Here is a 12,739-nt window from a genome sequence, read left to right as displayed (position 1 = left end):
CAAACACGAATTTCATATTTTGAATGCTCGTGTTGATACCTCGTATTGAAACTTCCGTTGTCTAGGCAAGACAGTGCCAGGCAGACGAGTGAAGCGCCCAGCCACGTGGTTTAGTCCTGAAAAATCTGCCTTTCGTCGACGGAATGCGTCTATTTACATGTTCAACGCGTTAAGCACATAATACTTTTATCCGATAAAAATTTAACGTTTTCAATGCATTCATTCGGTGTTTCCGCGCCAATCTCTCATTTTAAGAGAGCTTTCAAGAAAGTACTGCTAACGTTCCGACCTAATTTGGCGGAGGCTAAGGCTAGATTCACCATCTTAGCGTCTATACGTCCCTACACTCAACACTACGCATCCTGCTGTGGTAGTGTGGTTGCAGACTGTTGCTGTTGTAGTGTGGTTGACTTGTCATTCATCACATTCGGTACATACAGAGCACAAATTTCCCAGTGATGAATGTGGGAAGCTTTGAAGTTTGTTGCCAGTGAATACCTTATCAATTAACAGATTAAAATCTCCAAATGTATTGTTTACTTTTAAGTGCTACTATAAACAAACGACAAGCGGTGCGACCTTCCAAACACTGCGGCTCGAGGCGTACTGGCCTAGTGTGTGTGTGTGTGTGTGCGTGTGAGTGTCAATACAGCAAACATTAGACTCCCCCAAATACTTCGCTCAGCACACGAAAACGTAAGTTACTTTCTGGACAGCGCTCGTAAAATACAATAAGCCATGGTATTAGAATCCCCAATAACCCCATCGGGGCCCAGCAGGATTGATCCCCACTTTAGCGCCATCATCCAGGTGTGGATCGCCTAGAACTCTTGTCCATGCCTAGGCGTACCTCTCTTGTGCCTGAGAGTTATCGCGCGATGGAGAGCCATCCTCGTATTTTTAGGTCCAAGTTTCTGGCTTTAATTCTTGAAATAACACCAAATACTGGATACTGGCGAGAATAAAATCCATAGAGCGATGAGGTTTGCTTTTACTCGGCACTAACGACGGTTTGAGTACGTATCTACGATTCGACCTTTCGAGTCTACGAGCGTTCGTTTCGCAAGTGGAGCAGGCACAGTCGAGGACTGGCGGACCTCGCCACCCCTTCGCCACGCCCCCGTCCCCCCCCGTGGGACTACCCGAGCACGGAAGAACCAAAAATAAGTGAATTTCGAAATGGGAAAGCACGTGACGAAACGAGTCTCGCGGCCGCCGCATCAACATACAAGGATTGTATAAAAAGTTTCGGAAAATAGATTTATTACAGATGTTGCTACAATACATCAAAATCCATCAAAATATATCCCTCGAGCGTCGACACACTTTTGCTAGCAGTGGCTTTTAAAAGACTCGAAGGCTCCCAGGTAGGCGGAAGGTCCTTAAGGGTACTCGCGCAAGCTTCTTTGACGGCACTTAGCACTTAATTGATGGAGGATTTCACAATTTGGGAACAGAAAATAGTCTGCTGGTGCCAAGTTGGAACTGTAAGGGGGTTGGGGAATCATCGCGATGCCGTTGCATAAGGTTTTCGCAAGCAGACACACTCGACTCTGCTCTCGGTGGTCCGCCAGGAGACCTTCAGGAGGGCGAGTTTAGCGCATTTAGTCTCTCACGTCGCCGAAGCTCAAGGGATGTACTTTGAATAATTTTGTGGCATTGTAGCAATCTCTGTAATAGGCCTTTTTTCCGAAACCTGTTCCGTTACTTTTTATACAAACCATGCATCATGCTACCCGTGCTCAATCGCGCTCATCAATCTTCCCTCTATCGAATTAATTTGCATGAGGTAATCCATCGCTCTCAATTCTGTGCGTTAGTCTCGTTGCTGCTTCCGCAATCGTAAACGGAAGCGAATCAAATAGCCACGCATTATTCCGCTGAGACGTGAACACGAATGCAGAGACATGAGTTTATCAACGTTCAAAAGGGTAAATGAACGGATGATGAAAATTTCGCGTACTCATATGCATACTTTTGCGTTATTCTAATAGAAAAGACTGGGGTTTCCAGAGCACATATTTAATTCATGTTTCACGAATTTTCTGAAATTTCGCGATAAAAGTGAAATACGTTCCTCGTGGGGGATGACGATGACTTCGCTATTGCAGTGAATTTGATGAAGTCACGGGACTTACCGAATCGGCCCACCCACGAAACGATACCGTAAATCACGATTACATTTCCTCGAGTTCCATATGGAAACAGTTAGCGTCAGGAGCGTTCGGTTTAACTAGGAAGAGAAAATACTTGAATTTCGCCAATCACCCCTCAAAATTTTTTATTAAGATTCTGATTTGAGAAAAAATATTCTTCATCTCATCTCATAGGGTGAGATGATATAAAGATAGCCATGGGAAGAAGTTTAACAAATGTCAAACTAAATTTGACCGCAAAGCACAAATCACGATTGCAAAAAGAAGTTTTGCGCAAACTCAAAACATTGCTCACAATCCGCTTCGTATTGCGATTTGAGATGCGGATTTCAATTTGGCAATCCCCCTCCCCCCCGCAATCAACGCTCCTGGAGAATCTCGCACACTGTCCTTCCAGGCACTCCACCGGTACGGCAAGGGCACGGTTTATTTGGTAACCACCATAGAACCGCAGATCGAAAGATATAACCTTAAATGATTTAAAAAATGACTTAAATTTCTGGAATAATTTCGACGCGAAATATCTACCTCTTGAATTTACAGGAAATATTAGGATGATCACGGGAAAATAAACGGGACCCACAAATGGTTGCTGTTATTTCTGAGGAAACGAAGAGAAATATTTTTTTGGGGAAAACAAAAAGAAGAAGGCACCAATCGCAGAGATGCCCTGCCATCCGCCCTCCCCACTAACCCGTCTCCCCACAAGTTAATTAATGTCGATCCCGAGGAGAGGGCGGTGCAGCGGCTCGAGAGCGCTGGCATATGCTTGCGCGGGGAGTGCCCGGGGGGGGGGGGGTAAATAGGGTGAGGAGGGGGGGTGGAGTCACGGGCGGCACGCTCGCATGCGGAGTGAGTGACTATCTCCCGTGGAATCACGGCCCGACCTCCCCGGTTCTATTTATGCCTCGAATGCCTAACGAAGGAGCGCGCGTCCGTCCGCGCTCCCGTCAGCCCCGATATTCCGTCCGTCCCCTTCATCTTCGAGTGCAACACCACTCCCACCCCCAACCCCCAGTGGGAGAAGGGGGTGGTAGATGACGCCAGGGGGGGCGGGATGGCACTTTTGTGGCATCCGCAGGATATGAGCATTCGCCCCCAAGAGGGCAGCACGGTAGTAGCATGAATGCCATTACCTTCCCCGCCAGCTGCACTTCTTTTGTTTCCCCTCTCCCAGCCCTCCGCGCGGCAACAAGACGACGAATACAAGTTTGCTTTTTTTCTCTTCAAAGCATCGCATTTTAACCGTTTTTCCCCCACCCCCGGGACGACTTAGCGCGAATGCGCTCGACGTAATCTTTCAACTCTAAGTCTCACTTACTTGAAATAATTTCACATAAAATCGAGGTCTTTAACATGAGAGGATAGCATTCTTGCCTCGGAGGAAGTATTCCAAGTTACGCGGACCAATCCGACTGCACTGCTAACACATCTCCGACGCCACTCTCACATCCATGAGTCGATACTTTTCCAACCCATTGCCCAGTAGAACATTGGGCATGCACCGCAACATACATTAGCCATTAGCAAAGTCTTCATCAGCAGTTTGAAACAAACCTCTCTGTGGTTAAAATGAAATTACGGCATTTCAATTGAACCGTAGCCAATATTATATTATTTAATATGCCTCGATTGACGAATATGAGAGAGAAAATGTTCAACTTATCATTAGAGTAATTGTATGTCGAATAAACGAATTGGCGATGTCGGACTTAAGTGTCGAGGTTAAAATAGGAGAGAGAGTGTGGGGGGGAGTAGGGGGGGGAGGAAGGAGGGAAAGGATTTAGGAAGGGGTACACCAGCAAATAAAAAATATAAGAGCAGTGGGCGGCGATTTGCGGTCGCGTCGAGGGAAAGAATAAAGATTCAAAACACCGAAAATAAGAGCTGAAAAGAAGTGACCGTGTTTCGCGTGAGGGGGGTGAGAGCGAGGAAGGAATGATAGTGAATTGCTACAAGCCACCCTCGATAAAGGCTTTCATCGAGTGAGCGGGCACGAAGAAAATCAAGGATATACCCGGGAGTGAAAAGGGATGAAGGGAAAGAGGAGGGTGTGGCATCCTTTCGTGGAAAGGGACTCATTCCTTTCGAAACCAAGATGGGTTCATTCATGGGTGAATATATTCAGTTTTGAGCAGTCATCCAAGGTTTGCATATGAAGTATCATCAACAACTTTTTCCTGACGTGCGTGCGTGAAGTGCTGAATTTATATCGTCGGTTGAGTGTGCGCATGACCGCAGATCGCATATTGGCACTGGTACAAGATGACAGGGCACACACTATTATCACTGAAAAATTGGTGATGAATAAGATCTGGACCAACTAAACTCGTCCCAAAGGTCTTTGGTTGGACGATCAAGAGCAAAGTCGAGAGTATTTGCTTGCGAAGACATTCTGCTACAACATCGTGATGATTCCCCAACCCCCTTACAGTCCCGATACTTGGCACCAGTAGACTATTTTCTATTCCCAAAAGTGAAATCCTCCCTCAATTCAGCGCTAACTGCCGTCAAAGAAGCTTGCGCGGGTACCCGTAAGGACCTTCCGCCTACCAGGGAGCCTTCAAGTCGTGAAAAAGTCACTGGAAAAATTGTATCGACGCTTAAGGGATGTTCTTTAAAGAATGTTGAGGCATTGTAGCAACAACTGAAATAAATCTATTTTTCAAAAACATTTATCGATAATTTTTATACAAACCTTGTTTACATACTATGAATTTTGATGATCCCTTTTTTATTGGTGCGGCGTTCACAGTGAAAAGCTACGCTGTGTGCACAAGACAGGAAGTGGAAATTCTTCTCGATTTAAACGGATGAGTGCGACGAGGGGGTCCGGTACATCTCTCCCCTTCTGCCGGCCGACCACCCCCTCTCTCTCTCTCGAGGGCCCTCCCGCCGCGCCGACCCTTCGGCACCGACAAACCCTGCCAGTCCGTTGCCATAGTCCCTGCCAGTCCGCCGACATAAACCCTATCCGTCACCCCCTCTGCATGGGAAGGGGCGAGGGGCGGAAGGCAGGGATGGCAGACTATTTACTTCCCCGGCGGTGCTTTCTCCTCCCCTTCCCCCCTCCCCCATCTTCGCCCATTTCCTGTCGTCTCGACCCTCCCCACGCAGTCCTATTTCCATCTTCCCAAATCCCATCTTTCCCAATCGTAACCGCCACACTGCATCTCATCTTAATGCCGAGCTCTTTCGCTTCTCCACCTCATCATTCGAGGGAGGAAAACGAATCTTCCAGAGCCGCTCGCATTTGGACCCTTTAAATCAATCTTCATTAAATTAAAATGGTGTTTACCTTCCTCCCTCGTAGCCACCCTTAAAGTAATTCAAAACTCAAAGAAGCCATACCAAAGCGAGAGGCAATGCACTTACAAGGATACGGATTCACGAAGTTCGTTTCCGGCAGCCGGTGATTTGAAATGAGAACTGGACTTATCCCATGATAACGTAAATGGTTTATATTTCAATCATCGGGAAAAGTTTCGAAAAAATAGATTTATTTCAGATATTGCTCATACAATGCCTCAGGTATTCAGATATTGCCTCAAAATTCTTCGAAGTACGTCTTCCTTTGAACGTCGACACACTTTAGCCCTTTTCACGACCCGAAGGCTCCTTGATAGGCGGAAGGTCCTTAGGGGTACGAGTGTGCAAGCTTCTTTGACGGCACTTAGGTTCGGTCCCTTGCTAGTGTCCTTTAAGGGAGGATTTCACTTTTATAGGAATAGGAAATAGTCCGCTGGTGCCATTTTGTGAGTGTAAGAGGGTTGGAGAACCGTCGCGTTGTCGTTGTAGAAGGTCTTCGCAAGAGCAGAGACACTCGACTCTGATCTTTCGGTGGTCCATCCAAAGACCTTCGGTAGGACGAGTTTAGCGCAGATCTTTCGCATCGCCAAATTTTCAGTGATAATGAATGGTGTGCACTGTATCATTTCATCAATATCAATAATACGATATGCGATCATGCGCACACTTAACCGACGGTCTGAATTCAGCACTTCACGCACACACGTCAGGAAAAAAATGGTCACCGATACTTTTTAAACAAACCTTGCCTGTTTTCTTTCAAACCATTGCTCGTCAGCTCCTTTCTGGACCAATGATTATGCACCTTGCATAATATAGCGCGTCTGAGCCCAGTTCTGTGGATCTCATCGCAGATTCGTGGCCTCTGAGAGAGGACGACAAGGAGCAGTGCGAGCAACATCTCTGTCGTGGGCTTCCAAACTACACGTCGCAGCACCACGCAGAGGAAGTCTTCTCTTACGAGATCCATCCGGAAACCAGCGTGAGGTGCGGCTCCCCTCCCGCCATCCCCCCCACTCCCCCACGGCCCCTCTCCAACTGCAAGCGGTCAGCAGTCCGTCGATTCGTTCCATTCCAATCGCTCCCAATTACCCGGCAGGAGGCAAGCCCACCACACGGCGCCAACGGACCATTTCCAATTAATTCCAATTAAATTATCCAATGACTAACCCCAATAATCCCATTATGGGCTTTTTAACTTGAACGGTTGCCATGATTTCGAGCCGCGAGGGACCTCGTGGAAATGATAATCGCAACAAAGAGAAGCAACAACAATGAAGAGGGAGAGAGTGAGCCGTGCGTGAATGGGTAGTCGCCCGTGCATTCCCATCGCCATTCCACGAGGTTGCGATTTGGTTGGGGTCACTCTTTTCCGGAACGAGAGAAATAATAAACGCATCGACAGTATCATAATACGGTCACCCCATTTCCTTTTATTTTTTCATAGGCAATAAAAAACATGGGAGCGCCTCGTCGGCGGCTCCGCCTTCCCGTGTCACGCCGTCCCCGCGGCTGGAACCCTGGGAATGTACGCATACGCTCATCATGGCGGCCTTTGCCGCGGGGTTTTATCGCCAACGCCGACGTCTGGAGAGAATCATTTACTGCATCGCATTTCCCACCATCGCCATTCTTCCGTCAGGTGACATTCATGCGCTCGAGGTCGCGGCAAATCCACCGTGCGCGCACTTACGAACTGACCTGCTCCATTCCATTTATCAACGATGCTTCTTTTATTTGTTGTTGTACATTCTGCAACCCCTCGTCGTAAAACTTTAAAGGGGAGTCTAAATGCTTAGCGTCAAGGAGAGGGTTGTGTTTAATTTTTCAAGCGCAGAAAGCATCACGGATATTACTGAATGAATTAAAGGATAATTACGTGTTTTTTTCCCGTACGTACCGGTAAACGTTGATTGTCGGAAGATTCTTTCGCTTGATGGGGCACTACCGACTGCACCACCCCTGCCCTCTCCCGGAATCCAGCCTCCCTACAAACGCCCCCACAGTCCAAGGCATTCACTAGCACACTCCTCACCACCCGCGGCCCCCGAGGTAGAGGGGCGGCAGAGGACCGCACCCGTCCGACCAACCCCTCCCCCGGAGCACCCACGACGCGTCCCTTCTTACCACTGCACTGTTACGACGAGGTGAGTCTAGTTACGGGCCCCTAGGTCCCACTGTTTACTATGCATGTAAGGTCTTATCTCACCTATGAGGACGGGTTGACTACTTGCGATTTTGCACGAGAATAACGGACCCATTTATTGTCATCCAAAAGGATGTCCAAAATTACGGTTAGATGAAAAAACGCGCATTACACGCAAAAGAGAACTACAAGCTCGGCTACGGTTGAATATGAGGGAGGAGCAAAGTCCCCAGTCGGAGTGCTCTCGGTGAAAGTCGTCATGACTCTCCTTTGCTTTCGTACCTTTCTTTGCGAAGTATTTAATTACAAGCAAACAAAATATTAGGATATGTTAGAAGAGCACTCGGTAGATGTAATGAAAGGGTCAAAGAGAAAGGTTATCTGTCGTTGGTTAGGCCTCATTTAGATTACGCGTATGCGTGCTGCAAGTATATGGGATATTCACGAAGTTGGATTAATTGCCGAATTAAATCGCGAGCAGCGCACAGCAGCTTAGATTTATAAAACGTTGTCATGATATACTTAGAAGGATTCACAGATTGTGCGGCATAGTGATTGTCTCAATCGATTGAATTCTTGCATGAATTGGGAGCTTACATGAATTGTAAGGATGTCTCTTTAGCAGTGATGTTGAAAATGTATTATTACTCCCATCGTACTCTAGCAGGAGAGATCATGCCAATAAAATTAGAGATATTAAGTGTAGAAGGGATAGATTTTAGATTTCATTTTTCCCACGAACGATAACGGTTCAGAATAGCTTTGTTCGACCGCGATAGGGTCATGTTCGGGTAAAATTATTTTTGTGTTTATTCACCCCCTGCCACACACCCTGGCGGTGGCCTGCAGGGTGTTTATATATTACCGGCTGCCGGTTAAGGTAGATTTTGGATGTACACTACTACCAAATAAATATTTTGTGGCTCCTAGCAAAACACAATCCAGCAACCTACTCTACATCAAGTACTTCTTCATCTCTGTGTACTTCCTCCCTCCCTTCATCCCGCTCAACACAGCGTCTGTTCCTCAGTGGGGCGGCCATTGATTGATGGTGTCACATTAAAAACACTGTTGAGGAAGACAACGGGAAACCACCTCAATTATCATTCCCACGAATATAATAATGGAAAAAATAAAGGGTATGTATAAATAAATAAAGAAAATAAAAAATAAATTACTGCTCGAATCCCAATTTTTTTTATCTTCAAAAGTCACTATACGGAAACAACAGCACGTAGGCGTCCGCACCACAGATCTCTGCCCAAAGCACTGACGCGTTACATGGCTTTACTCATAAAAAATTACCTATTACTACACGGGGAACTCATTGCACTAGCGCTGACAGCTAGTGGTGATTCCGAGAACTTGCCTAACTACCCTCGTATACGTATACACCAGCAGCGAATGAAATAAAAATGTTGACAGAATCGAGATCAGGCAGGGATGCGAAAACGCAGCAAAACATTGGTGCGCTGGAAGATGCAATCCTTGTATAATGTTGATGACAACAGTAGTCTTTTAATTTCACTTTTCTGAGCCACCATCCTCCACCAAAGCCAAACTATTCTCTATCGTCCAGCAAAAGGGGGTATCAAGATTTAATGAGACTCTCTCGAGCGTATCCAGATGCTCATCCGCCCTGTATCGGCAACGAAAGATCACCGTACCCCAAGAGGTGGTGACAGTTGAACGTGAAGATGCGCGAGGCGTCATAGACAGGCACCAAATATATGATGGCGTCTCGACTGAGTCCGATTTCCCGGCCTAATCATTTGAAAACGTCAAAAATCACGTGTACGCAAAATATCGCATTCCCCAAATGAATAGGATTTGACACAACTGACGTGTTTATGGAATACCTATTCGATCATCCTTTTTGTAATTAAGTAGGTGAGGTGATGCAAGGCTCGAAGGAGCGCCACTAATGTCGTTGGGACACGGCATTAGTGGCGAACTCCGGGAAATTCTAAGCCACCATAAACGTCGCATGAATTCTTTAAAAGTCAAAAACGCATCGGCTGGACGGTGGTGTTGCGCAAACTGCGCGAAGGCTGCATTAATACGACTCTCGAGATGCCCTTGGACGAGAAAGGTTGAAATGAATCCGCCACTCTGAAAGCACTGCCTTCGCACTCCTTGTGAAATGGAAGTCCGTCTTGAGGCGAGGATTGAACCAAAGAGAATAAGAGTTAAGGGAGGAGGAAAGGATGGATTACTCACCCGTTTGGTCGAAGTCCACCACGTCGCAGTAATCGTCTCTGACAACGTCGCATCTGTAGACTGCGCCGCCGTTTCTGACCCCTGGTTGAGCCGTCTGGGCCCTCGGAGCACCCACGAGCACCCTGCAGGAAAGAAAGAGAGGATATCTCGGAGTTAGCACCCATTGGTGAAAATGTAACAATGATAGCACACACGAGCGCCGATGTATCTAAATATAGCCGGGACTCAAATGGCAATGACGCCGAATGTGGAGCGACGCAGTAAACACGTTCTTTCTTGGAAAGGGTTACCATGGCAATCCGATGCTGTTGATTTCGAATGAGCGTCGAATTATATTAAATGTTCACCAGTTAATTTCGTTCGCCATTTCGTGTGGCTAGCTTGGCGTGCTTCCTAGTGGTAGGAGTAGATTTAGGGGAGGCGACCGACAGCCAAAGTCATTTGCGCCGCAAGGGATGGATGGGAAAGGAAAAAAAGGCGGAGGGAAACCCGGCGTCTGTGGGCTCTTAACGAAAGGCACCAAGGGGTAACACCGTTTAACGTACCATCCGACGGACATATCAGTACTAACATACTAACATTAGACGGACTTAGTTAGTACATTCCTAATTACCCATTGCGGCCGCGGATTATATCTTTGTGTCTCTCTTGGCTGCAACTCAAGACGCATTGCCCGATTTAAAAAAATCTTGTCTGATTTTAAAAAATCCATTGTCTGATGAATCATTTTTATCGCAAATTGAGTAGCTTCAGGCATGACGTGTTGGAAATCGAACATAATGAATAACTGATCGTAGCACTTTTCCTCTTGATAAAATTTATTTTACGACGAAGTTTCGATGTATTACACTGATGATTATGATGTAGCACATCAAAACCTGGAGTTAAATAAATGTTATCACGTGGAAAAGTGCCACGATCAGTTATTCATTTGCATCGCATTACACTCACTTCCGCAGACAGGTACTGGCGCCAAGTCATAAAAATTCCTCAAATACATCAAGCCCACAGTGAAGGGAAAATATATTTGTGAAAATTACAAAAGGCAGGTGCTCGAGCATCAATGAGATGTCTCTCCTGTGATTGTGGGTTAAAATAAAAGAATCTAATCCACTAATTGTTGTGTCATGTTTTATTACCCATCGAAAAACCGGTATGAACATTATATATTCCCCTCATTGACCTCCCAAAGGAAAAAATACTAAAAAAGACTGATTTCAACAAAATATAATGCAAATATTCGTCAAATTGTTCAACTTAAATATGAACTATTACGTATATCAAACCTGCAAATGCGTTTTAGAGGGGGTATGCTACTTCCACATGCTACCAAGAGTATGTCAGAAGGTCATTTTGTTTGTGGTCTACAGGCATGTGCTCATTAGTTTTCAGAATACCCTCGTAATTTCAGGGAGTTAAATCCTTTCCACCCTCATCCGAAATACGACCAAGCAATGGCCCACGTGGGTCTGGCGGCAAATGAAAGCCCCCCCCCCCCTGCGGTGGAAAACACCCTGAGCCATTGACAAATATTCTCCACCAAGAGAAGACATAAAATAGATTACAGAGTGGAATGGAAGCGACTGCAGGAGTGAAATGAAATACCTTTCGGCTCGTCTTTGATGGCTTTTTAAATATCGATTTCTTTCGATCTCCAAAATTTCCAGAAAAAATATTCAAATGGGACCTAGCCGACTATATTGCTTTGTGTATTTTTTCCCTATGGATACTAATGCTAAACAATACAATAAGAAATATAAATAAAATAAAATCCTGATGAATACGAAATGAACACCGCGTTCACAATTGAACGAGTCTGGCGTGCACAAAAATTAGTCTGGTGGATATTCACTCCCTGCCGCACACTCTGGCGGTGGCTAGTAGGGTACTCAAGTAAATAATTACACACATAAACACTGTAAGACAAAAGAATAATTTTGAGGAAATCATACTTGCCATGTCTCTTTAGCAACCCCGATTGTTGAGGAAAAGTTGATGCTTATTTCAGAAATGGTTTTATTAGAAAAGCAACTGCAGTAATCAACTCGAAGGTGGGTTTGATGGGTGCAAGGGGTGGATTTTAAGCCAAAGCACTAAACTCACTATATGGGGGCTCGTGTGAAATCCATAGATTATGGCGGGCGGTTGGCACACACGCGAAGAGCCAGCCCCAGTGGGCACCTTCGACCCAACTACCCGGCTCAAGACAAATCACACGGCTCGGGTCAAGGAGGGAAATGTCCAGAGTCGTCCGTGCTTTGGACTCCAATCAGCAGCGGAACGTCGTGCTCACCACGCCCCGTGGTGGTTTCATCAGAACCTTGCTCAATAATAAATCTGATGATGATCCTTTGAAGTTGGGAAACAGGACATAAATTATTAAATAAGAGGGTTCAGTGCTAACTACGGCCGATTTAGTTAAATATTCAGGTGTACTTCTAACACCACGTCTTTCTTGTGGAGCTCATATCAGGACAGTGTGCGGCACCGCTTTATGAAAACTCGGCTTCATGAAACAGGTGGCGGGGAAATGTGATGAGAAAGTAAAAGAGAGGTGTTATTTTGCTCTACTTAGACCTCATTTGGAATATACCGCAAGTAATTGGGATCCTTGGGGGAAAGTTACGCTAAAAGAATGAGATAACAGTCCGAAGAAAATCTGTCAGATTGTTACAATAAGAAGACGAGAATGTCGGGCCTTTTAGGGAATGCAGACTGGAAGCTACTTGAGATACGAAGAGAACAAGCGAGATTTAGAAGACTTTTAGAAAGGTTCAGAACAAACGCGTTTAACATTGACACTAAAGAAATCATTACGTCTCCACAATACTTGGGTAGATCAGACCACAAAGATAAAATAAGGGAGATAGATTCCAGAACAGGAAGATACAAATACTCGTTCTTTTCA

General features: G+C 45.8%; 1 protein-coding gene across 1 annotated transcript in view; it reads right to left on the bottom strand.

Annotated features, from left to right (window-relative positions):
* Nucleotides 1–10,390, bottom strand: part of LOC139689370 (integrin alpha-PS2-like) — a 195,741-nt gene extending 185,351 nt beyond the window's left edge. Inside the window, exons 1-2 of the mRNA XM_071586452.1 lie at nt 10,377–10,390; nt 9,832–9,953 (exon numbers count right to left, since the gene is read on the bottom strand). Coding sequence (XP_071442553.1) covers nt 9,832–9,953; nt 10,377–10,390 — 136 coding nt within the window. The remainder of the gene's footprint in view (nt 1–9,831; nt 9,954–10,376) is intronic.
* Nucleotides 10,391–12,739: the final 2,349 nt, after the last annotated feature.

Source organism: Hetaerina americana, unplaced genomic scaffold (assembly GCF_022747635.1).
Source record: "Hetaerina americana unplaced genomic scaffold, ioHetAmer1.1.p SCAF_227, whole genome shotgun sequence".
Classification (NCBI taxonomy): domain Eukaryota; kingdom Metazoa; phylum Arthropoda; class Insecta; order Odonata; family Calopterygidae; genus Hetaerina; species Hetaerina americana.
This window is presented reverse-complemented; position numbering and strand designations above follow the sequence as displayed.